This window comes from Bos taurus, chromosome 6, assembly GCF_002263795.3.
Source record: "Bos taurus isolate L1 Dominette 01449 registration number 42190680 breed Hereford chromosome 6, ARS-UCD2.0, whole genome shotgun sequence".
NCBI lineage: Eukaryota > Metazoa > Chordata > Mammalia > Artiodactyla > Bovidae > Bos > Bos taurus.
In genome coordinates this window covers 19,301,165-19,328,597 of record NC_037333.1, presented here as the reverse complement: position 1 = coordinate 19,328,597, position 27,433 = coordinate 19,301,165, and the positions used below count along the sequence as shown (strand labels likewise).

Genomic DNA, 27,433 nt, shown 5'->3' with positions numbered 1-27,433 from the left:
TTCCAAAGAGCATTTGTAGTTTCTGACTTTCCCTTGTGTTTATTTGAGAAATGTATTTGCTTAGAAATACAAATATCTAATAAGCTTATTAGAAACATTCAAAGTCTCTAGTAACCAAATGCATTTCAACTTGAACAACAATGATATTCTGTCCTTGTTCTTAGTATTTGCAAGGATTTTAAAAATATTACTCATTGACTGTAAGACTTCTGTGAGGAGCCCACATCATATAGGAGCTTTGAAACTTTTCATTAACAGGATATTTGTAATGATTTGTTAATGACATGAAATGTTAGTTATAATGGTAAACAGAGAAATTTTTATTAACATAATTGTTCTGTGCATCCATGCTCACTCATCGTGCCCAACTCTTTGCAGCCCCATGGACTGTAGCCCACCAGGCTTCTCTGTCCAGGCAAGAATTTTCCAGGCAAGAATACTGGAGTGGGTTGCCATTTCCTACTCCGAGGAAACATATTGGTTAAGAGAATGCATTTTAAAATTGAATTTAACTTGTGCTAAAGTCTCAGAGTGGCCACTTACTTGTTGTAATTCCAGGATTCCTTCAGAAGCTAGAATCATCTCCTTAATCAAAGAGGTTAAAAGAGCCTCCTCTACAGAATCAGAACAATCCCCAGAGAAAATACTATAGCTATAATTAAAAAAAAAAAGAAAAAAACAGCTGACCACCTGATTACACAGTCACTAAGGAAGTTTACCTTCAAGCCTTTCACTCAAACCTCCATCAACTTTTTAGAGATTCACTCTTGTATGAACAGGCAACTGAGGAATATCAAGTGTGGAAAACTTCCAAAATAGAGGAGATCAAAGCAAAAACCATGACAAAGCATCTCCTTTTTATTCAAGGAGAGCTCAGAGAAGATACTGCATGAATGAAACAAAGGTAAAATGAAAAAGAAGTGAACCATCAGAGAACAAGAAAGAATAAAACATGCTAGCTCAAATAAAAAGCAAGTGGAAAATCTAAAACATGAAGTATAGGACATCATTTGAAAAAACAGGACAAAAAAATGATAGGGACTGTGAAAGAAGCATTTTTTTCCAATAGAGGTTTAGTCTATGAATCCAATACGTCAATAATAGGAGAACCAGATATAGAAAACAGATAAAATGATGGAGAGAAAAATATCAAAGAATTAACATAAGAAAATGTGTAAGTAATGAAAAATATGTTTCTCTTATCTGACAAAGCCCACTTAAATAAATGACCAAAAGCAAGGCACATTGTTGGGGGGCGGGGGAAGGGGAAGACTGTTGTGATAAAAAGAAGTTCCTGACAGTTTCCAAAGAGAAAAAACAAATAGGTCACAAACAGAAAATTTGAAATCAAAATGCCATCACACTTCTTAATAGCCACATGGAAAGCTAGAAGACAGTGAAGCAATGCCTTCAAAATTCTAAAAGACACTTTCCAACCTAAAATGTTATGCCCAACCAATCAACAATCATGTATGCAAGTAATAAAGAAAATGTCAAGATCTCAAGAAAATGTACATCAGGAAACTATGTAGAAGATGTGTTTCACCAAAATAAGACAACACAGAAATACAAAGGATCATAAGAGACTACTATCAGCAATTATATGCCAATAAAATGGACAACATGGAAGAAATGGACAAATTCTTAGAAAAGTACAACTTTCCAAAACTGGACCAGGAAGAAATAGAAAATCTTAACAGACCCATCACAAGCACAGAAATTGAAACTGTAATCAAAAATCTTCCAGCAAACAAAAGCCCAGGTCCAGACAGCTTCACAGCTGAATTCTACCAAAAATTTAGAGAATAGCTAACACCTATCCTACTCAAACTCTTCCAGAAAATTGCAGAGGAAAGTAAACTTCCAAACTCATTCTATGAGGCCACCATCACCCTAATACCAAAACCTGACAAAGATCCCACAAAAAAAGAAAACTACAGGCCAATATCACTGATGAACATAGATGCAAAAATCCTTAACAAAATTCTAGCAATCAGAATCCAACAACACATTAAAAAGATCATATACCATGACCAAGTTGGGCTTTATCCCAGGGATGCAAGGATTCTTCAATATCCACAAATCAATCAATGTAATACACCACATTAACAAATTGAGAAATAAAAGCCATATGATTATCTCAATAGATGCAGAGAAAGCATTTGACAAAATTCAACATCCATTTATGATAAAAACTCTCCAGAAAGCAGGAATAGAAGGAACATACCTCAACATAATAAAAGCTATATATGATAAACCCACAGCAAATATTATCCTCAATGGTGAAAAATTGAAAGCATTTCCCCTAAAGTCAGGAACAAGACAAGGGTGCCCACTTTCACCATTACTATTCAACATAGTTTTGGAAGTTTTGGCCACAGCAATCAGAGCAGAAAAAGAAATAAAAGGAATCCAAATTGGAAAAGAAGAAGTAAAACTCTCACTGTTTGCAGATGACATGATCCTCTACATAGAAAACTCTAAAGACTCCACCAGAAAATTACTAGAACTAATCAATGATTATAGTAAAGTTGCAGGATATAAAATCAACACACAGAAATCCCTTGCATTCCTATACACTAATAATGAGAAAATAGAGAAATTAAGGAAACAATTCCATTCACCATTGCAATGGAAAGAATAAAATATTTAGGAATATATCTACCTAAAGAAACTAAAGACCTATATATAGAAAACTATAAAACACTGGTGAAAGAAATCAAAGAGGACACTAATAGATGGAGAAATATACCATGTTCATGGATTGGAAGAATCAATATAGTGAAAATCAGTATACTACTCAAAGCAATTTATAGATTCAATGCAATCCCTATCAAGCTACCAATGGTATTCTTCACAGAGCTAGAACAAATAATTTCACAATTTCTATGGAATTACAAATAACCTCAAATAGCCAAAGCTATCTTGAGAAAGAAGAATGGAACTAGAGGAATCAACCTACCTGACTTCAGGCTCTACTACAAAGCCACAGTCATCAAGACAGTATGGTACTGGCACAAAGACAAATATAGATCAATGGAACAAAATACACATATGGACACCTTATCTTTGACAAAGGAGGCAAGAATGTACAATGGATTAAAGACAATCTCTTTAACAAGTGGTGCTGGGAAAACTGGTCAACCACTTGTAAAAGAATGAAACTAGAGCACTTTCTAACACCATACACAAAAATAAACTCAAAATGGATTAAAGATCTAAACGTAAGACCAGAAACTATAAAACTCCTAGAGGAGAACATAGGCAAAACACTCTCCGACATACATCACAGCAGGATCCTCTATGACCCACCTCCCAGAATATTGGAAATAAAAGCAAAAATAAACAAATGGGACCTAATTAAACTTAAAAGCTTCTGCACATCAAAGGAAACTATAAGCAAGGTGAAAAGACAGCCTTCAGAATGGGAGAAAATAATAGCAAATGAAGCAACTGACAAACAACTCATCTCAAAAATATACAAGCAACTCCTACAGCTCAATTCCAGAAAAATAAATGACCCAATCAAAAAATGGGCCAAAGAACTAAATAGACATTTCTCTAAAGAAGACATACAGATGGCTAACAAACACATGAAAAGATGCTCAACATCACTCATTATCAGAGAAATGCAAATCAAAACCACTATGAGGTACCATTTCACGCCAGTCAGAATGGCTGCGATCCAAAAGTCTACAAGCAATAAATGCTAGAGAGGGTGTGGAGAAAAGGGAACCCTCTTACACTGTTGGTGGGAATGCAAACTAGTACAGCCACTATGGAGAACAGTGTGGAGATTCCTTAAAAAACTGGAAATAGAACTGCCTTATGATCCAGCAATCCCACTGCTGGGCATACACACTGAGGAAACCAGAATTGAAAGAGCCACGTGTACCCCAATGTTCATCACAGCACTGTTTATAGTAGCCAGGACATGGAAGCAACCTAGATGTCCATCAGCAGATGAATGATTAAGAAAGCTATGGTACATATACACAATGGAGTATTACTCAGCCATTAAAAAGAATACATTTGAATCAGTTCTAATGAGGTGGATGAAACTGGAGCCTATTATACAGAGTGAAGTAAGCCAGAAAGAAAAACACCAATACAGTATACTAACGCATATATAAGGAATTTAGAAAGATGGTAACAATAACCATGTATACGAGACAGCAAAAGAGACACTTATGTATAGAACAGTCTTTTGGACTCTGTGGGAGAGGGAAAGGGTGGGATGATTTGGGAGAATGGCATTGAAATATGTATAATATCATATATGAAATGAGTCACCAGTCCAGGTTTGATGCACGATGCTGGATGCTTGGGGCTGGTGCACTGGGACGACCCAGAGGGATGGTATGGGGAGGGAGGAGGGAGGAGTGTTCAGGATGGGGAACACATGTATACCTGTGGCAGATTGATTTCGATATATGGCAAAACCAATACAATATTGTAAAGTTAAAAAATAAAATTAAAAAAAAATAAAAGTTGGACTTATCATATCCTAAAAAAATAAATAAATAAATAAATAATAATAAAAAGGAATCAGTTCAGTCACTTACTTGTGTCTGACTCTTTGTGACCCCATGGACTACAGCATGCCAGGCCTCCCTGTCCATCACCAACTCCCAGAGTTTACTCAAACTCATGTACATTGAGTCGGTGATACCATCCAACCATCTCATCCTCTGTCGTCCCCTTCTCCTCCTGCCTTCAATCTTTGCCAGCATCAGGGTCTTTTCCAATGAGTCAGTTCTCTGCATCTTGTGGTCAAAGTATTGGAGGTTCAGCTTCAGCAAAAGTACTTCCAATGAATATTCAGAACTGATTTCCTTTAGGATGGACTGGTTGGATCTCTTTGGTGTCCAAAAGACTCTCAAGAGTCTTCTCCAACACTACAGTTCAAAAGCATCAATTCTTCGGCACTCAGCTTTTTTATAGTCCAATTCTCACACCCATACATGACTACAGGAAAAACTATAGCTTAGACTAGACGGACCTTTGTCAGCAAAGTAATGTCTCTGCTTTTTAATATGCTGTCTAGGTTGGTTATAACTTTTCTTCCAAGGAGTAAGTGTCTTTCAATTTCATGGCTGCAGTCACCATCTGCAGTGATTTTGGAGCCCCCCCCCCAACTCAAAAAGTCTGTCAGTGTTTCCACTGTTTCCCCATCTGTTTGCCAAGAAGTCATGGGACCAGATGCCATGATCTTAGTTTTCTGAATGTTGAGTTTTAAGCCAAATTAAACTGCTGATTAAACTTAAACTCTCTTCTTTCACTTTCACCAAGAGATTCTTTAGTTCTTCTTCGCTTTCTGCCATAAGGGTGGTGTCATCTGCATATCTGAGGTTATTGCTATTTCTCCTGGCAATCTTGATTCCAAATTGTGCTTCATGCTGTCTGGCATTTCTCATAATGTACTCTGCATATAAGTTAAATAAGCAGGGTAACAATATACAGCCTTGACGTACTCCTTTTCTTATTTGGAACCAATCCATTGTTCCATGTCTGGTTCTAACTGTTGCTTCTTGACCTGCATACAGGTTTCTCAGGAGGCAGGTAAGGTGGTCTGGTATTCCCATCTCTTTAAGACTTTTCCACAGTTTGTTGTGATCCATACAGTCAAAGGCTTTGGCATAGTCAATAAAGCAGAAGTAGATGTTTTTCTGGAACTCTCTTGCTTTTTCCATGATCCAGAGGATGTTGGCAATTTGATCTCTGATTCCTCTGCCTTTTCTAAATCCAGCTTGAACATCTGGAAGTTCATGGTTCATGTACTGTTGAAGCCTGGCTTGGAGAATTTTGAGCATTACTTTACTAGTGTGTGAGATGAGTGCAGGTGTATGGTAGTTTGAGCATTCTTTGGCATTGTCTTTCTTGGGATTAGAATGAAAACTCACCTTTTCCAGTCCTGTGGCCACTGCTAAGTTTTCCAAATTTGCTGGCATATTGAGTGCAGCACTTTCACAGCATCATCTTTTAGGATTTGAAATAGCTCAACTGGAATTCCATTACCTCCACTAGCTTTGTTCATGGTGATGCTTCCTAAGGCCTACTTGACTTCACATGCCAGGATGTCTGGCTCTAGGTGAGTGATCACACCATCATGATTCTCTGGGTCATGAAGATCTTTTTTGTACAGTTCTTCTGTGTATTCTTCCCACCTCTTCTTAATACCTTCTGCTTCTGTTAGGTCCATACCACTTCTGTCCTTTATTGAGCCCATCTTTACATGAAATGTTCCCTTGGTATCTCTAATTTTCTTGAAGAGATCTCTAGTCCCATTCTATTGTTTCCTCTATTTTTTCCATTGATCACTGAGGAAGGCTTTCTTATCTCTCCTTGCTATTCTTTAGAAGTCTGCATTCAAATGTTTATATCTTTCCTTTTCTCCTTTGCCTTTCACCTCTTTTCTTTTTACAGCTCTTTGTAAGCCTTCCTGAGACAACCATTTTGCCTTTTTGCATTTCTTTTTCTTGGGGATGGCCTTGATCACTGCCTCCTGTACATTGTCATAAACCTCAGTCCATAGTTCTTCAGGCACTCTGTCTATCAAATCTAATCCCTTGAATCTATTTTTCACTTCCACTGTATAATTGTAAGGGATTTGATTTAGGTCATACCTGAATGGTCTAGAACTAACATCCAAAAAAGATGTCCTTTTCATTATAGGGGACTGGAATGCAAAAGTAGGAAGTCAAGAAACACCTGGAGTAACAGGCAAATTTGGCATTGGAGTACAGAATGAAGCGGAGCAAAGGCTAATAGAGTTTTGCCAAGAGAACACACTGGTCATAGCAAAGCCGTTTTCCAACAACACAAGAGAAGAGTCTACACATGGACATCACCAGATGGTCAATACTAAAATCAGATTGATTATATTCTTTGCAGCCAAAGATGGAGAAGCTCTATACAGTCAGCAAAAACAAGACCAGGACCTGACTGTGGCTCAGAGCATGAACTCCTTATTGCCAAATTCAGACTTAAATTGAAGAAATAGGGAAAACCACTAGACTACTCAATGGACATGAGTTTGAGTAAACTCTAGGAATTGGTGATGGACAGGGAGGCCCGGCGTACTGTAGTCCATGGGGTCGCAAAGAGTCAGACATGACTGAGTGACTGAACTGAACTGAACTGAATGGTCTAGTGCTTTTCCCTACTTTCTTCAATTTAAATATGAATTTGGCCATAAGGAATTCATGATCTGAGCCACAGTCAGCTCCCTGTCTTGTTTTTGGTGACTGTACAGGGTTTCTCCGTCTTTGGCTGGATGAAAGATGTACTAAAAGGGAATGCTGCTGCTGCTGCTAAGTCACTTCAGTCGTGTCTGACTCTGTGTGACCCCATAGACGGCAGCCACCAGGCTCCGCTAACCCTGGGATTCTCCAGACAAGAACACTGGAGTGGGTTGCCATTTCCTTCTCCAGTGCATGAAAGTGAAAAGGAATAAGTGGTATCTAATACAAGAGTGGGTGAAGGGACTGCTTAGTCTGATGGCAAAGGAAAATCACAGGACCAGACAGAGCTAGGTGTTAGGCCTAGAAAGCTGTGAATCCAGGTTTTAGTAAAAGGTCAGAAGGCCCAGGAAAGATGTCTTCAGGAAAGAAAAATGGAACAGGCCAATTATTTGACAATTTTCACATAGTGGAAAATTGTACCATAGAACATTTTACAGAACTTTTGTGCAGGGAAAGTCTTGGATGTTAAGAAGAAAAAATTTTACAGCATAGTTAGCTCAGCAGTGAACTATACATATGGTTAATATACAAAGAAATATTAATAAAAGACACTGCATGAACACTTAACTAAAATTTAGAGGTAATATTAAGAGGATGACCAAAGGGAAAGGGCATATAAATTATGCCAAAAAAAACACCCCACTTTATCTCCTGAAACAGAAAATCAATAGATGGTGTCTAATATTTACAAATCGAAAGAGCAGTGTACGTTTTTTAATTGCAGTATAGTTGATTTACAATGTCATGTTAGTTTCAGGCATATAGCACAGTGATTCAGATATACATATATTTATGTAAATATATATATATATACACACATATTCTTTTTCAGATTCTTTTCCCTTATAGATTATTACAAAATGTTGGGTAAAGATCCCTGTGCTATACAGTAGGTCTTTGTTGGTTACCTATTTTATATATAGTAGTGTGTATCTGTTAATCTCAGTCTTCTAATTTATCCCTCCTTTTCCCTTCATAACTGTAAGTTTGTTTTCTGTTTGTGGGTATTTTTGTTTTGTAAATAATTCATTTATATATATATTTTTTAGATTCCACGTATAAGCAATATCATGTATTTGTCTTTCTCTGCCTGACTTTCTCCACTTAGCATGATAATCTGTAGGTCCATCCATGTTGCTGCAAATGCTATCTCATTTTTAAAGGCTGAGCAATGTATATACTCCACTGTATATATTATATATAACATTGTCGTTGTTCAGTCACTAAGTGTGTCCAACTCTTTGCAACCCCATGGACTGTAGCACATCAGGGGTCATATATATATAACATATATAATTATATATTATATGTATATGTTATATGTATGTGTGAAAGTTGCTCAATCTGTCCAACTCTTTGCAACCCCTTGGATTATACAGTCCATGGAATTCTCCAAGCCAGAATACTGAAGTGGGTAGCCTTTGCCTTCTGCAAGAGATCTTCCCAACCCAGGGATCAAACCAAGGTCTCCCACATTGCAGGTGGATTCTTTACCAGCTGAGCTACCGGGAAAGCCCATATGTTTTATATATATATTTATATATATATATACACACACACACACACATACATACATATTAATATATAATGTATAATTAGTATATAATATTTTATTATATTAATCACATATCATATAATACATTAAATCTATATAATAAATTATAACATATCTATGTTATATGTTATATGTATATGTTATATATATGTATAATGTGTGTGTATATATATATTATATCTATGTTACATCTTCTTTTTTTGTTTTTCAGAATTGCCCTCAGGTGTCAGAACCTCTGCAGAAAGAGCTGTGAGGGCAGACAGCTCTTTCTTTTTTAACATGTTTATTTTTTTGGCTGTGCTGGGTCTTTGTTTAGTTTCAGCCCTTGAAATCTCTGATCTTCGTTGCAGCATCTGGGATCTTTCAGTTGCAGCATGTGAACTTAGTAGCAGCGTGTGGGATCTAGTTCCCTGACCAGGGATTGAATCTGGCCCTCTACATTGGGAACTGGGGTCTTAGCCACGGGACCACCAGGGAAGTCCCTATCTCACATCTTTGTTGTCCATCCCACTCCAGTGTTCTTGCCTGGAGAATCCCAGGGACGGCGGAGCCTGGGGGGCTGCCATCTATGGGGTCACACAGAGTCGGACACGGCTGAAGCGACTTAGCAGCAGCAGCATCTGTTGATGGACACTTAAGTTGCTTCCATGTCTTGGCTATTATAAATAGTACTGCAGTGGAAATTGAGCTGCAAGTATCTTTTCAAATTATGGTTTTCTGTGGATATATTCCCAGGAGTGGGAGTGCTGGATCATATGGTAACTCTATTTTAAGTTTTATAAGGAACCCCCATACTGTTCTCCATAGTGTCTGCACCAATTTATTTTCCTACTAACTGTGTAGGAGGGTTCCTTTTTATCCACACCCTCTCCAGCATTTATTATTTGTAGACTTTTTGACAATGGCTATTCTGACTGGAGTAAGGTGATACCTCACTATAGTTTTGATTTGAAAGAAGCAATATACATTTATTGTATAGAAAAACAGAGATGGATTTCAGGAAAGAAAACCAATGAGTTGAAAAGCATTATCTGTTCACCAGATTTTCTCTTTGAGTGAAGTGTGTACAGAACAAGGAACTGTTTTTGTCATTCCCTCCTTAGCGTTATTTAAATTTTAAAGCCAATTGCCTATAATATATTACGTGAAAGTTTTTAAAGAGGGAAAACAGGAGATCAGTTGAGACCAAGCTTGCTTCTGTCTAAGATATCTGGTTAAGAATCCTTCTTTGAGAAGCAGTGGCTCAGAGCATGACTGGGTTGAGGCAAATTTAGAGATGATTCAGTTTAGCTTTCTCCTTTTGTAGATACAAAAGTTGAGGCTGCACTTGGGGAAGAGGAACGTAGCAAGTTAATGTGAGAGCTGGGATTGGAGTGACTTCCTGTTTGCTCCTCACATCTAAAGAAAGAAGTAGACAAGGAACATAGAGAATTAGAATAATGGTGTCAGAGAGATTGAGATTAAATCTTGTCTTCGTCATTTATGACCTTGGATTAGCCACTTGGTCTTTTTGTAAAATGGGGAATACAGCATCTATATCTGTGGTTTGGACTAAGAAAAGACTATTAAATGTTAAATTAATCTTAAAAAAAAAAAAACCCAAAGCAAAGAAAAACAACCCCAAGGATAGGATGCCTAGTAAAATCATAAATCTAGCACAAGCTTAGTTTTGGGGGTATGAATAAGGCATAGGCTTACTGTCTTTACCAACATATATTCTTTTAGAATATATGTGTCTTTATCAACATATATTTTCTTAGAGAAGAATCGATCAGCTTTGCCTAGAATCTTGCCTTGTTTTTTAGAAGCTGCCAGTTGAAAGACATTCTGAGAGTGAGTGATGATTAATTTCTTTTATTTACTACCACATATAGCAAAGATACGTGGTTTGAAGTTTCTTGGCTGTTCAGTTATATTTCACTGGCTAACATCATAGGATGTGTTATACTTAGAATTTTTAGGACATGTATTAAATAGATTGATTGAAGTAAGGAAAAGTAAGGGAAAAGCCCTTAATTTATAGTCTCTGAATTCTTCAGCATTTATTTGGATCAATAATATTTACATATACTTTGGAATGTGCATTACCTAGGCCAATAGATACTTTTACAATTCAACTTTTATCTTTTGTTAGAATTCAGTGTATTTACAGGGAACCACAGTACTGAATTTTGGGAATCAGTGAAGCACTTGTTTGCTGTGTTCTCCACTAGTTGTTGATTAAGTATGGTGTTTTCCCCCAGCACAGTAACCTTTATTAGATACTCATAGTTTATGTTTTATGCTCTTTCTACAGTTGTCAGATCTATCCAGTGTATATACTAATAAATCTATTCATCCTTTATATATTATATTACAAACTCTCTGGTCATATGTTTAAAATGTACTTAGAAATTAGATTTCATACCAGTTTCTGTAAATAGTAATGGTTTAAGAAAAAAAAAATTAGATGTATTTCTCTTTGTCTCTTCCTTCCCTTGTCACTCCTTTATGTGTAACTAGAACATGTTCCATTCCTTCTTCTCTTAAATCAGTGGTGAACCTAAGCGTGACACCCAGAAATTCTTCATTGAAACAGATGGTCTCTAAGGGTTCCTTCCAGCTCCAAATAAGTTGGTCAGGGAAGGCATAGCATGATGTAGTGGAAAGCCTGTGAGCTTCAGACCTGGATTCAGAGTTCATCTGGAATGCTTGCTGTCTAGGTGACCTTGTCATGATGTTGCAAGAGACATAGTAAGAGCTATTTAAAGTATTAGTTTTAAAAAGAAAAGAATCAAGCAATTAAAACAAGAAAAAATATCTATGTAAAGATTTTTACATCTTGCAGACACTGAATACATGCTAGTTCCCTATGGTGGTGTAATTCCAGAGGACAGTAGGACCAGTGAGATAAAGAAAATGAGAAGGAATGTACAGTATTCCCCCAACCCCCATCTTTGTAATTTTGCTTTCCTTGGTTTCAGTTACCTGTGGTCAGTTATGGTCTGAAATATTAAATGGAAAATTCAAAAAAAAAAAAACCCAATTCCTAAATTTGAAATTATACACTGTCCTCCAACCAGCCCAGGACATGAATAATTCCTTTGTCCAGGGTATTCACGCGATATACATTCTCCCCCAACCAATATAGGAATAAACATAGTACAGTTGACCCTTGAACTACATGGGTCAGGCTGGGGGTCAGGATCCTGCCCTTCAGGAGCTGCTTTGTTGAGAGTATATACTGAATTGCCCCAAGCTTGAGTTTCCTCACTTCTCGGATGGAGATAATAAAATCTTTCAGGGCTGTTGTGAGCATAGGAGGATGTGTGTGCCATCACCCAGCATAGTTGCCAACACATAAAGGGCACGGGGTGAGTATTGGTCTCTTCTCTCTCCCTCCAGGAGAAGGTGCATCTATAATTTTTACTATGAGGTTTTCTCCAGCCACCCAATGCGAATAAGAACTAGCCTGAATTTCACCCTGCAAAACTGATTTTTAAAAAAAGTGGGCAGATGAAAAAATCCAGGTTCTTTTCGATCCATTAGTTGATGCTCCCTTCACTGGACAGCAGCCTGCCTGGGTGATACTCGCAAGTGAGGCGGGAACAGTGGTTGACAGCAACCACGGAGATAGTTGACCTCTGTGGATTTGAGGGAAGCCTGCAAGGAGGGGAGATTTCAGAAGCAGGGCTGAGAGCAGAGAGCCTGCTTTACTCTTCTCAATACAGCTTTGTCTTTGGTCTGCCAGTTCAAAAGGGGAATCTGACTTACACTACTTAATATCCAGGAATTTCCAGAAAACCTCCTTGTCTTCACCCTAAAAGCCCTTCAGCCCTCTCCCTACCCTGAAGTTGAAAGATTTGTGTCTAGAAAGGACAATTATAATCCAGTACAACTTGCCTCTGTTCAGAATGAGATCTGAGCATTTTTCTGACAAAATGCTTCATCTTTCAGGATCCCTACATCTGATTTCCTTTTGGAGTCCTAATCTTCCTTATTTAGCCTAATAATTTTCAAAATGGTCTACTTTAGATAATGGTACAGTATAGATATATTTAAGGCATTTATTCTAAAAACATTTTAAAATCATTTTATTTTTCTTTTCATGAATTATTCATGCACTAATCATGACTTCAGTCCACAATGTTTTTCCTTTTTAAATAAACTCTTTAAGAATATTTCACACAAATCATCATTCAGTGTTAAGAATTGTAATTCTATGAATATAAAAAGGAGCTCATAAATATGATTTGATCAGTTTTATACAACACTGATAAGAATATATTCAGACGGCATTTGAAAAAGTATTTTCAAATACACTTCTGTTTAATGTTGCAACAGCATTGTGATGTGTCAGTATTATTAACCATAGTTTGTGGTGGAGGAAACTGAAGCCCAAAGGTTTTAAATTTCAATCAGCCCAAGATCACCGAGCCCTTTAGAGTTCTGAACTAGAAATTCTGATTTCCAAGTAGAGTTCTTGCCAGGATGCCACAGCTGAACTAAAGTTTCAATCAGTAAGAGCATTAGTTTAGACTTGCATACATATTGAATCTTCCATGTTTAACATGACATCAACTTTTCCATTGGATGAATCTTATGCTCCGTTATAAATGTTCCATTTGTAATCTTTCAACCTCTTGCTTAATTTTCTTAATTAATACAAATACCTAATTAGTCCTTTGGCATGTCTAAATGAGAACTATTTAAACTACTCTGAAATAACTTTCTGGTAACGGGAAACCTCTTCAGGAACAATCCTTACAGTTTTGTTGTTTTTTTTCTAATGGCACAAAGTAGCACTGTTAGTTAAAAAGAACGTAGTGCTGAGGTCTGGTCTTACTTTCCAGGTGGCGTTGCACGCGTGTGGAGTGGCGACAGACATGGTGATCGAACACTGCCTCAAAACACGGGCCTCCTTTGTCACGTGCCCTTGCTGTTACGGTTTCATTCAGAACACCTCCAAGGTCAATTTTCCCAAAAGGTGAAATCTTGTGTTCTGCCACAAGGTATCAATATGGGTGTTAATACACAAAACTCTTTTGATATAAAGTTGCAATGAGATCTCAGGCTCCAGCTCATTTCCTTTTTCCACAATGGCAAGCATTGTTTATAAGCTGCATAAGGAAGAGAGGCTCTCCTCCATGTCTGCCCCTCCATATCTACTCCTGGATCCAGCTCTTGCCAAAGTTTAGAACACATCTGTCGAGGAAGAGCAGATGTGACTGGCAGTCAGCACTCCTCTGTACTCGGAGAAAATCATCACCCATGAGAGGCAGTAGAGGGCAGTGGTCAAGTGCTGAAAGTTTTCTGTCCTGGTACTGATATTGGCTCCTCCTTCTTTTGTAAATTGTCCCACCTCAGGCAATTCACTTAAATTCACTCTTTTTGCCTACATTTCCTCATCTACAAAAGGAAGATTATAATAATATCTACCTCAGGGTTTTTATGAGAATTGAATGATATACACGTAAATCACTTAGAAGTGGCACAGAGTAAGTACTCAGTAAACACGAGCTGTTGCTAACTACAGCAATAGTTTAAATTCTTCCCGAGGCTAGTGATGATTAACCTGCAAGCTCAATGGCCATATTTACTGTCCTCCTTACCTCACACAGAAATGGGAGACATTTGCATTGTCATCACTTTAAGTCAACCTGCGCGCACGCTCAGTTACATCCGACTCTTTGTGACCCCATGGACTGTAGCCCGCGAGGCTCCCCTGTCCATGGAATTTTCCAGGCAAGATTACTGGAGCGGGTTGCCATTTCCTCCTCTAGGGAATTTTCCCCACCCAGGCATCAAACCCATGTCTCCTGCATTGTAGGCGGGTTCTTAACCACTGAGCCACCTGGAAAGCCCTGCACTCCCCCTAGTGGAGGGCCATTCTTGGTGTTTATGACATTTCATTTGATTTATGGTTATTGAGAATCCAGCTGATCATATTAGGCCTGTTAAATATCAGATCAGATCAGTCGCTCAGTCGTGTCCGACTCTTTGCGACCCCATGAATCGCAGCATGCCAGGCCTCCCTGTCCATCACCAACTCCCGGAGTTCACTCAAATTCATGTCCATCAAGTTGGTGATATTATCTAGCCATCTTATCCTCTGTCGTCCCCTTCTCCTCCTGCCCCCGATCCCTCCCAGCATCAGAGTCTTTTCCAGTGAGTCAACTCTTCACATGAGGTGGCCAAAGTACTGGAGTTTCAGCTTCAGCATCATTCCTTCCAAAGAAATCCCAAGGCTGATCTCCTTCAGAATGGACTGGTTGGATCTACTTGCAGTCCAGGGGACTCTCAAGAGTCTTCTCCAACACCACAGTTCAAAAGCATCAATTCTTTGGCACTCAGCTTTCTTCATAGTCCAACTCTCACATCCATACATGACCACAGGAAAAACCATAGCCTTGACTAGACGAACCTTTGTTGGCAAAGTAATGTCTCTGCTTTTGAACATGCTATCTAGGTCGGTCATAACTTTTCTTCCAAGGAGTAAGCGTCTTTTAATTTCATGGCTGCAGTCACCATCTGTAGTGATTTTGGAGCCCAGAAAAATAAAGTCTGACACTGTTTCCCCATCTATTTCCCATGAAGTGGTGGGACCGGATGCCATGATCTTCATTTTCTGAATGTTGGTATAGGATAATAAATATCCTGTTAAATATAGGATAGATTAAATATGTTCCTTTGAGTTGTTCAGTCTACAATCTCACTTAACTGATTTTAAAGTCTCAGTTTAGTGTCTGTCAACTTTTCCACTTCTCTGTGGACTTACTGACACTTGCCCCCTTTGTCATTAGGGGAACCACTTCCAGGCCCCACTGTCCCCTTGCCCTAATCACCCTAGGGCCAGGTACCAGACAACTTGGGACAGCCCCTATGCTGAATAACAATAAAACCTACATTTTTAACATGCCTGAATCTGTGTGCACCCATGCAAGGAAGAGAAAATAGTGATTGTGCTTCTCTATCTTTGAAAGAAATTCTTTAAAATGAATCACATACAGATAATGTGCTTTTGTCATTTTATGAAGATACTTCAAACTGGCATTGTTTTTAGTTCAGGATAGCATGATACCCTTCAGATAAAATACATATTTTTGTTTATAGTTTAATTTCTCCAAGACTATTTCCACTCTTTAATCTTTGGTATTTAAGTAATTCATTTTTCTTTTCTATTTCAGTGAACTATTCAAGAAAACATTATCATACAAGGTAACTTTTTTTTTATTTATTTTAATTGGAGGCTAATTACAGTATTGTGTATTTGCCATACATTCACATGACTCAGCCATGGGTGTACATGTGTTCCCCATCCTGATCCTCCCTCCCACCTCCCTCCCCAGCCCATCCCTCAGGGTCATCCCAGTGCACCAGCCCTGAGCACCCTGTCTCATGCATTGAACCTGGACTGGCAATCTATTTCACATATAATAATATATATGTTTCAATGCTATTCTCTCAAATCATCCCACCCTCGCCTTCTCCCACAGAGTCCAAAAGTCTGTTCTTTACATCTGTGTCCCTTTTGTTGTCTCGCATACAGGGTCATCATTACCATCTTCCTAAATTCCATATATATACATTAATATACTATATTGGTGTTTTTCTTTCTGACTTACTTCATTCTGTATAATAGGCTCCAGTTTCATCCACCTTATTAGAACTGATTCAAACGCATTCTTTTTAATAGCTGAGTAATATTCCATTGTGTATATGTACCACAGCTTTCTTATCCATTGGTCTGCTGATGGACATCTAGGTTGCTTCCATATCCTGGCTATTGTAAACAGTACTGCGATGAACATTGGGATACACGTGTCTCTTTCGATTCTGGTTTCCTCAGTGTGTCAGCCAAGCAGTGGGATTGCTGGGTCGTACACACTATCATACATGGGGTCGCAAAGAGTTGGGACACGACTGAGCGACTGAACTGAACTAAACTGAACACTATCATACAAGGAAACTTTTAAAAGATCTAGATGTTTTGCTCATATACTTTTTATCCCTTCTTTATATTTTCTCTCTCAAATTTCTGATGGAGTATATAATCTACTTACACTTGAATCACTCATGAGCATCTAACACAGATTTTTTTTTCTTTTTGGCCAGTCAAGATTAATCTTCAAGTAGCTGACAAGATTTGCAAAAAGTCTGAGAGTTGACCCTACTCACAGGCTAACAAGTTGGCCTGGCACAGTTTTCATGGATGCTAGCAGAAGATAGGAAACCCCTGAGTCAGAGGCAAAGGGCAGTATTGCTCAGAGCAGTAGGAGTAGCTGGACTGTCATCAGTTTCACAGTGACTCCCTGAGCCCCCGTTCCCACAGGGCGGCACAGAAAGGGCCAGGTGACACCTACATGTACAGTGAATTGCATTATAAGGAGGAAACCTGAGCTAGGAAACCCGAATGTTTTAAGATGTAATCTTTAAGTAAGCATGCCTCCCCTTTTCTGCAGAGGGAGAGAGGGGAATTTCCAAGTCTGTATAGTTTCCAGGACTGTTCACTTTGAAAGGATTATCTGGAACAGAGGCACATTTTTTCTGTAAAAGGTAGTAAATACTTTAGGCTTTGCTGGGCACTTGCAAATCTCCCACATATTCTACATCCTCCTTGTCATTGTTGTTACTGGTATACAACTCTTTGAAAGTGTAAAAACCCTTCTTAATTTGCAAGCCATACAAAAACAGTTCATAGACTGAGTTTGGCCAATGGGCCAGACATAGTTTGCCAATTCCTGGTCTGGAACAAAGACAGTGCCTCTTCTCATAAGATGTAAAGAAACACAAGAGACCCACAGAGAACTGTCTTCCAGCAAGAGTCAGAACATTGCACAGTTTTGAGTCACCAGTCTGAGCAAAACAGTTTGCAGCTTTCTGACCATCACTATGAACTAATTAATTGATCAGTGATGTTGATGTAATACAATCTAAGAAATGGTGATTTTGAGAGAAATATACAAATAATCCCATTAAAAGCTAATAAATTAGTCTGTATTCTTAGTTTGGTTAATTCCACTTCTTGCACAGACTCACTAAAAATATGCAATCTCAGTCTCATTTTATATACCAGCCCCTGCTTTCTAGGAATTTTACCTTCTTCCCCTTCCAACAGAGAAACTGTGAGATAAAGTAACCTAAAAATGCTCATTTCTTCCACCTTGGCCTCTTTCTTCCACCTTGGCCTCTATGTCTCCCTCACCTCTACTTTGCAACTCTTAAACACCCGTCTCTAGTTCTGTCTCCTGCCTGCCTTCACCTCTCCCCCTTCCCCAGCTCTCCCACCCCCACCCGTCCAAGTACGGAACTTGAGTGTTCACGCATTCATCCAGAACCAGAATTATTTCATCTTTGCTTACTGGGTTTAAAATCTTCATATTCTAGAGAACTATAGGTTTTTTGGGAAACATCAGGACCTCTTTTGGGAAACATCAGGACCTCAGGGACTTTATTTTCATAATATTTAAAACACCTCATCTTTTTTGCCAAAGGCCTTAAAATAAAAAATGAACTGAAAAATAAACAAAGAACAAACACTAGAGCCTTGCTTGAATCCCTCCTCTAGGATGCTAAGTGAAAAACCTAGGGTGCCACAGCCTCATTGTCTGGGAAAAGAAATCTAACATTTCTGGGGTCAGAAGGCACAGGGCACCCAGGCACTTCAGAGAACATAAAACTCCCTGGTACCCCAGTTCTGTTTATTTCCTCTTCCTCCCACACCCCAAATCTGCTTGGCCACCCCACCTGCCCTTTGAGTATCTTTTAAGTGTGAATGCACTATGAAGTTTTAAACCTCTTGCATGCTGCTGCAAGATGATATCTCAGTATTTCTTAACCATGGCAGGTGGGTGGCAGGCAGAACCAAATGGACTTAGTGCCCTATTATCTTGAGAGTCACTTTGGAAGTGTTTTTCTCCACAGTCCAATTTAACCAGCAAACCCTTACTGAGTACCTCCTATGTGCCTTCCCCTTTCAGAATTTTACTTCTACTGGGAAGAACACATACACAGGTAATTCCAATAAAATATGGTGAGGCTTATCAGGACAAGGGAAACGAACCTCATATGAGGTTCTGATTGTTGCAACATCATCTTTACTTAAAGTGAATCTTAATTTATAAACATGTGGACAAAGGGCAGGCTTTGCATTGACTTTTCTTCCAATTATAGAGTTATAAGCTTTTCTTCTTCCCCTTTGTTTATGCCAGTTCGCAGGACCTTAATAAAAGTTATTCATTTGAATCATTTTATTAGTATCGGGCTTCCCTCATGGTTCAGTTGGTAAAGAATCTGCCTGCAATGCAGGAGACCCGGGTTCAATTCCTGGGTCGGGAAGATCCCCTGTAGAAGGAAATGGCAACCCACTCCAGTATTCTTGCCTGGAAAATCCCATGGACAGAGAAGCCTGATGGGTTACACTCCATGGGGTCACAAGAGTCAGACACGACTTAGCGACTAAACCACCACCCATTACCACTAAATTTTATAGTGAGCATTAAAGTGTTTTTGTTTTTTAATGTGTAAAAGTTGAGACAAAAGTAACCCTTCAAAAAGAAACAGCATCTCACAAAAACGTATTTAATAAGTTAATCAGAATAACCCTTTAGGAAAAAATGAGTCCTCAAATTGAATGTCCAAAAACCCAAGGAGACAAATGATAGATCTGAGTGTAGTGAGTTTGCTAAACTGTCAGGTAAGATCATTTACACACTTGGAAACCACAGCTGCTCGGAATGAACAGTTGTCATGGGAACACTGCAGTTATCTTAGCTCCTAATCACTCACCTTTGTGTAGTTGCAGATTTAAGAGTGCAGGGCAGACCCTTCCCCTCTCTGTCCCTTTAAAGCCTTGTTCTTCAGTAAGGTAATCTTTCCTAAAATTGTGAAGCAGAAGCAATAATGTCCCTTCCGTTCTTTCCAGTCCCCTTTACAGTCTATGTACAGTGCATCTGCGTGCCTGAGTGGGTCGCCACGCCTTCCTCCAGGGGATCTATCCTCCTCCAGGGATCAAACCAGCATCTCATGTCTTCCGCGTTGGCAGGCGGGTTCTTTACCACTAGTGCCGCCTGGGAGGTGCTAAGCACATCTATGTGCATCTAAATAGATGCACTTCCTGCAGCCTCTGGAGTGAGTGAGAGGAGGGTGAGCCAGCCTCCTTTCCTCTGAAGGGACTGACTGGACAGAAGGGTACAGCACTGTGCCGGGACGTGGGAGAACTGCAGAGGCCACAGCCATGATCTTCTCGAGTACTTCCTTTCCTTCTTGTAGTGGAGGAAAAGCCACTTAGAATGTCTTCCTGGAGTGACTTTTAGGTCTTTGAGTTTAACACACTATAACCACAAATTGTAACCATATTTTGGCTAAAAGCAGCAGGTTAAAGAGCCCTGAGGACCTTCCATGCATCTGTTCTTAAGAACTACATCTGAAGACCACTCTACTTAAAGGGAGAAAAATTATTGAGTGCTGTTTTCTGAAAATGCGATCTGTGCAGCACTTTATTTAATTAAGCGATGTAGAGTTCCAGAAAAATAAGTGAATTTTTTTTTTAACTTTAAAGAAGATTTTTTTAAAAGCCACATTCTATTGCTTTTTCTTTCAGGAACACATGATTCTATGCAGATTTGCAGACCAGACAGCTGTCCAGCTTCCACCCCAGCGAAGGCTCATAGGTATGGGTTTTCCCAGAGCAGCTGTTGCATAGATTATGTCCACGATGCCTAGGAATGAATGAACCAACGCTATACGGGAAAGTGGGAAGCCACTGCATGGTCCATTTATCAGTGAGACACTCAAGTTGTTTTTCCCAGAAAAAAAATCCATCTTGAAAAGAGCTCTAACTATAAGAATATTTTATCCCATTTTTTGTTAACATTAATACTTCCAAATGTATTTTCAGTGTTCATATGTTGAGTAGATTTATGTTAAATATTTTTCTTACTGTTACAAACAAACTGAAGAATCTCTCAAAAGCCATAGAAGAAAATACTAAAGATGGAAAAATCAACTATGCATACCAAAATTGATGTATTACAAAATGTATAAACAAGGATGATAATGTTTTCTTTCACAGAAAATATATACTCGTATAATATTAATCATAGACCAATTTATTTGACATTTATAATATTAAACATTACCTAACTTGGAAGAAAAATAGTATTTCAAGTTTAAGTAATGAATTTATCCAAGACTTTGCTTTAGAAAGAGAAATCATGTTTAGAAAGATAATAGCAGCTAACAGGAGAAGGTAATGGCACCCCAGTCCAGTCCTCTTGCCTGGAAAATCCCATGGATGGAGGAGCCTTGTAGGCTGCAGTCCATGGGGTCGCTAGGAGTCGGACACGACTGAAGATGCAGCAGCAGCAGCAGCTAATAGCTATTGCACATTTTAGCTTAGCTAAATGTCCTCCACCCACTATCTCAGTAAATTCTTATAAAAATACATGTGGAATATGTGCTGTTTTTTCACATTTTACAGGTAGGAGAATGGGGCAAAATCTTGCCCAGGACTGGTAGATGGTGAAGCCACACTGTAAACCCAATTTATTTGATTCTAGACATAAAGCTCCATTTCTGCAGTGACCATCAGTGACAGAGTGACATTACTGGAAGGTTAGGTTCCAAAATTAGGGCTTAACATGATCGAATGGAGTCAAAACTAATCTTAAAAATGATTCAAAAGGCCGCCCATTGAAGACTGTCATGATGGAGCAGAAAACGGATTGCTGATTCTTTGGCCCAGCGCTGGGTGTAGTAATTAGCTTGCATTCAGAGACCACATTGTACGTGAAATAGTTATCTGTAAACTCTAAAGTCCAAGTCAGCATAGCTGTATCATCATGGTTGGAGAGGCATTTGAGACCTGAGCCTGAAGGGACAAGAGATTTCATTCTTTGTCTCACACTCTAGGGCGTGAACATACAGAAGAAGCTTGTAATCTCCCTCTTTGATTATTTTTCCTTCTTCCTATTTTTCCCATCCTCACATTTTGAGTAGCTGAATGCATATTTAAATGCAGTCAAATATATGTATATATATATCTGCTAAGTCACTTCAGTTGTGTCCGACTCTGTGCGACCCCATAGACGGCAGCCCACCAGGCTCCCCCACCCCTGGGACTCTCCAGGCAAGAACACTGGAGTGGGTTGCCATTTCCTTCTGCAATGCATGAAAGTGAAAAGTGAAAAGTGAAAGTGAAGTCGCTCAGTCGTGTCCTACTCTTGGCGACCCCATGGACTGCAGCCTACCAGGCTTCTCCATCCATGGGATTTTCCAGGCCAGAGTACTGGAGTGGGGTGCCATTGCCCTCTCCATATACATATATATATGTGTATATATATATAGAGAGAGAGATACCATTTATACATATATATCAAGTTACATTTGCTACAACTCCACTAGACTCAATGAAAGAATAATTGGTGTGGTGGGTGGGGGTGTACCTGTTGATGTTTTAGGCATCAAATGAGAAGGGAGTGGCTGGAAGGGAAATTGCTAGAGTTGAGGAAGAGCCTTTGGCAAGATTGCTGGCATGAAGGCAGGGAAAGTCAGGTTCAAAGTCACTGACTCCATCAATTCTACATCTCTTCTTGGCACAAGCCATAGTTTTGTTCCGTAAACATTTGAGGAAGCTCCCCAGACCCTAAAAGGTAGACTACCAACATCTGAATTTCAGTTGTGAAGACACTTCTTCAACATGTAAAAACAAGAGACTCTTCCATGTAATGCAAAAGGAAAAATTATCCAGACTGGGATCAAAGCCAAGGGTAAATGAGCTGCAGTGTAAACCTAGGGTGGGTACTGAAGGAATGCAGAGCATCCCTTTCTGACAGAGAATGTTTCATTTTAAATTGAAGGGTAGGTGGGGTGGAGGGGGACACATTTACAGATGTCTTAAAGGAGGAACAATATTTTAAGGAAAAAAAAGAATTGACAGCCATGCAGCTGTTGATGAAGGGGCCATTTAGCCTAAATGGAATTCTAGACATCTCTTTTTATAACATTTCCATCACAGTCCATCCTTTATGGCATGGGGCCTTTTAAGAGAAATATACAAAATATTTTGAATCTTTCGTTGTCAGTTTCTTAGCTACTGATTTTGTTGCAGGAAGGGGGACCCCTTCCAGGGCCCGAAACTGGGCTCTTGTCTAGCACTCGGAAATGAATTGTCCGAGGAGACACATGTGCTGACAAAGCAAGAGATCCTATTGGGAAACAGCACCCGGGTGGAGAGCAGCAGGGTAAAGGAACCCAGGAGAACTGCTCTGCCACGTGGCTCGCAGTCTCCGGTTTTTTTGGTGATGGGATTAGTTTCCGGGTTGTCTTTGGCCAATCATTCTAATTCAGTCTTTCCTGGTGGCGCACGCATCACTCAGCCAAGATGGATGCTAGCAAGAGGGATTCTGGGAAGTGGATGGACACACGCGGTGTCTGCTTTCGACCTTTCCCGAACTTTTCCGGGTGGTGGTGGCTTATTAGTTCCGTATTCCTTACCAGGATCTCCCGTCATAAAACAACTCATGCAAATGGTTACTATGGTGCCTGGCCAGGGCGGGCGGTTTCAATCAGTGTGCTTCCCCTAACAATTTCACCTTCCTCTGTTTTTCTGGGCGGATTTATGTCTTCCACAGAAGAACTTTTCTATTTCAGTTATGCCTTCACTTCTAAGGCTGTTTTAGCTTAGCAATTTCTACGGTCATTCAAACAAATCATTTTAAAATGATGCATAGGCCTTATTATAATTGTTGAGGAAAAAATGGAGTGAAGTTCTGCATAGTCAATAACCTTTTTTTCCAAGATAATGAAAAGTTTATATATTGAATTTAAAGAAATGGAAAGTGTAAAAGCAAACCTTAGCTTTGAATGTATTCAACCTCAAATCAGTCCGTTGTTTTTTTTTTCCCCCTAGCTACTTTGAAATAGAAGTTTGCATTTGCCAAAGGACACAAAATAACTGCTTTACTTGCCAGTCAGGTTTCCTTTTTTGTTTTCCAAGATTAGAAAGAAAATTGAATACCACTGTTTCATAGGGGTCTGGGCACTCCATTAAATTAAGATAATATTACACTCAGCATTACACATCCACCTGAAATAATCAACACACAATTGAGAATTTTCTCAAATATATTCTATTTCTCATTTCTTCATTGTATCCTGAAAACTCCAACTGCAAAATATAATATGTCTTTGAAGTGTCCCTTTGTCTGGATGTTATTTTGGACATTCTTAAAGACAGATTTTTCTTTTTCTACAATATGGCAGATAATGTCTTTTCATAGAGGGTGAAGAGAAAAGGTCTTAACATGGATTTTTACCAAAGTGGGGAATTTGTAGTTTTTTTATTTGAGATTTATTTATAAATACATCTTAAAAGATTAATGTTGTTTAAATTACTAGCAGCAATATATCTGTGAAATTGTCTTATATTTGTTATTGTCTTCTCTCCATACTGATCAAGAATTAAATTGAAAGAGACCAAACAGGATGTGGGGGCAAACATCATTGTACATAATAGATTTTGTCATTGTGTAGAGCCCCTTAAACAGACTGACTCTGCACTGTTAGCTGAAGGGCATCTCATGATACCATTTTTACATATTTCAGGAAAACAGTGCATGTGCCTGGTGGACCTGGATCGAGCAAGAGCTGCAGAAGAACATGGCTTCTCTGTTCAAGTGATATCCATGGAGCCAGAGAGCTGCTCTCCCAAAAATAACATGATCGTGGGAGTCCCCATTTAGAGCAAGATATTCACATTTGATGTTTTGCCATCCCTCTCCGTGATAAAAGCCCGGTGGCATTCAGGAGAGTCTTAGCATAACTAGGAAACAGCAGTAGCCATCTTGATCCTATTGTGCTCAGGAAAGAACCCAGCAGGAAAGTCTTAGAAGAGGGCTGCCTGCGAAGCATCACAAATGCTCTTGTAATGTGTGATTAAAGGACTGCTGATTTTCATAGTGAGAATCCTCTGAAGTCTCAGCTGCTGGCAGAGTGATACTCAGGAGAGGAGGTTCCATCACTGAAATAACAATTTCCTTCTCATCTCACAGCTTTTCTGATCTTGCCAGTGTGGTATTCAGTGCAAAATAGTGTACTCACACTCTTATAATCATTTAGAGATTCAAATGGAGACCACAACTTGACTCGGTGGGTTTTTTTGTTTTTTATATTTTTAGCAATTGTACTTTTTAAATAATTTTTTTCAAAAACCCAGGCAGATAGTTACAGTATGCTTGTATTTTTAAGCTGGGGTGAGTTGGACTTCTATATCATTTCATGTACTCCTTTTAAATATACTTCTCATAAATTACCAAATGAGATCATTGCTGGTTCAAACAATTTACATGAAGATATTATAAAATAATTTTGGTAAATTTCCCATTACAAGAACATGTAATTGGGACTTAAATTCTAACTAATTAGTCAGTACATTGATTTATTAATTCAAGTCAATAAATAATTATTGCAGATCCATTAATTTCAAGATGCTGGCCTAGGTTCTTCTAAGGATATAAAGATGAGTTGCAGGAGACACAGTGCCTTGCCTGTAGAAGTAAATCATGATTCAAAAGAAAGGTTCATGAATGAAGTTCTTTATATCGTAATGTAATGTGTGGTCCCAGGATTTGTTTTTCAGATACCAATCATTTTTTATTAATTTTTTTTGGGGGGGTAAAACTTACTGAGTATAACTTGGAGGGAGAAGTAATAGAGTACAGAGGCTTATTTGAGTAATTCTCCCCACTCAAATTGTTCTTATTCCACCAGCCAGAGTTTTTAAAACCAGCTGCCATGTCCTTTCTCACATGCTGCTGATTATTTTTTTTACATGTCCTGAGTATTCCACTTGAGATAAAATTTATTTCATCGATTTTGATGTTTTCAACCCCTGTCCCCTATATGACACATATCATGATAAGAAAGGGCTTTAATAAATAACTATTTCATTACTGTGGATTAAAACACAGGAATAATTTATCACAGGGACAGGGGTTTGAACTCTTGCTTTCCAGGCTAAAATTAAATAAAAGAAGCAACCATCAGCCCTAAGTATCTTAGTCATTTGCACCTGTAAACATACCATGCTCTTTTATCCTAGAATGTCTTTTTTTAAATTGAGGTATAATTACAGACAATAAAATAACAGATTTTAAGTATTCTTACTTAAGTATAGTTAATACAGTTTGTGCAACCACCACCAGAAATAAGATATAATGGATTTCTATCAGCCCAAAAATTCTCTCATCTGCTTTCTGTCCGATTTCCCCCACCCCAAAGGCAACCACTCTCTGATTTCTATCATCCTACATTTGTTTTGCCTATGTTTGTCCTTCATGTAAATGAAATCATTTAGTATACTGTCTTTTGTGTCTGGCTTCTTTTGCTCAACATGGTATTTTTTGAGAAATATCCACTTTGTTGTGTGTATCAATGCTTTCTTTTTATTCCTAAGTGTTATTTCATTGTATAAATGTATCAGAATGTGTTTATGCATTCTCCTATTTGTATTTATATGGATTGTTTTCACTTTGAGGATGTTATGAATAAGGTCTATGAATATGCTTCTACAAGCCTTTATGTAGACATATATTTTCCTCTCTCTTGGATAAATACCCCATAGTAGAATGGCTGGGTTGCTGAGGAAGTGAATGTCAATTGCCAAACAATTTTCCAAAGTGGTTGTACCATTTTAAATATGTTCCCACCAGCAATGTATAAAGGCTCTAGTTCTCCACATCCTCACCAACTTTTGATGTTGTCAGTTTTTTAAATTTTTACCACTCTGCTGCTGCTGCTGCTAAGTCGCTTCAGTCGTGTCCAACTCTGTGCGACCCCATAGACGGCAGCCCACCAGGCTCCCCCGTCCCTGGGATTCTCCAGGCAAGAACACTGGAGTGGGTTGCCATTTCCTTCTCCAATGCATGAAAGTAAAAAAGTGAAAGTGAAGTCTCTCTGTCGTGTCCGACTCTTAGCGACCCCATGGACTGCAGCCCACCAGGCTCCTCCGTCCATGGGAATCTCCAGGCAAGAGTACTGGAGTGGGGTGCCATTGCTTTCTCTGCTCTAGTGGATGTGAAATGATATCTCATTGTGGTTTTAATTTTCATTTCTCTGATAACTGGCATGTGAAGTATCATTTCTAAAGAGTCTCCTCAAATCTTTTGCTCATTTTTTAAACAGGTAATTTGGGGTTTTTTAATTATCATGTATTCTGAATTTGAGTCTTTTTGTCATATATTGAGACTATTTTTCCCAGTCTGTGGCTTACTTACTCATTTTCATAATGAATGTTTCAATTTTTAATAAGCCTAATTTATCTGTATTTTCCTTTTATAGTTAATATTTTCTGTGTCCTCTCTAATAAATCTTTACTTATCCTAAGATTATAAAAATTATTCCTGTGTTTTCTTATAGAAACTTTATGGTTCTAGCTTTTTATATTTAGGTCTGTGATTCATCTCAAATCAATATTCACTTACACAGGTAGGCTTTGAGGAACATACAGTTGTTTCAGTGGCATTTGTTTAAAAACCTTTCCTTATTGACTTTACTTGACACTTCAGTTGAAAATCAGCTGATGTATATGTATGCATCTGTTTCTAAATTCTCTAGTCTGTTCCATTAATCTGTTCGATTACTGGAGCTTTATAGT

The 27,433-nt window shown here is 38.6% G+C and overlaps 1 protein-coding gene across 2 annotated transcripts in view; it reads left to right on the top strand.

Annotated features, from left to right (window-relative positions):
* GSTCD (glutathione S-transferase C-terminal domain containing) overlaps positions 1-27,173 on the top strand; it is a 151,621-nt gene extending 124,448 nt beyond the window's left edge. For both annotated transcript variants that reach the window (XM_059887525.1, NM_001099035.1), the window contains 4 exon segments: positions 13,632-13,765; positions 15,966-15,996; positions 20,381-20,450; positions 24,385-27,173. In XM_059887525.1, coding sequence (XP_059743508.1) covers positions 13,632-13,765; positions 15,966-15,996; positions 20,381-20,450; positions 24,385-24,521 — 372 coding nt within the window. In that variant the 3' untranslated portion in view covers positions 24,522-27,173.
* Positions 27,174-27,433: the final 260 nt, after the last annotated feature.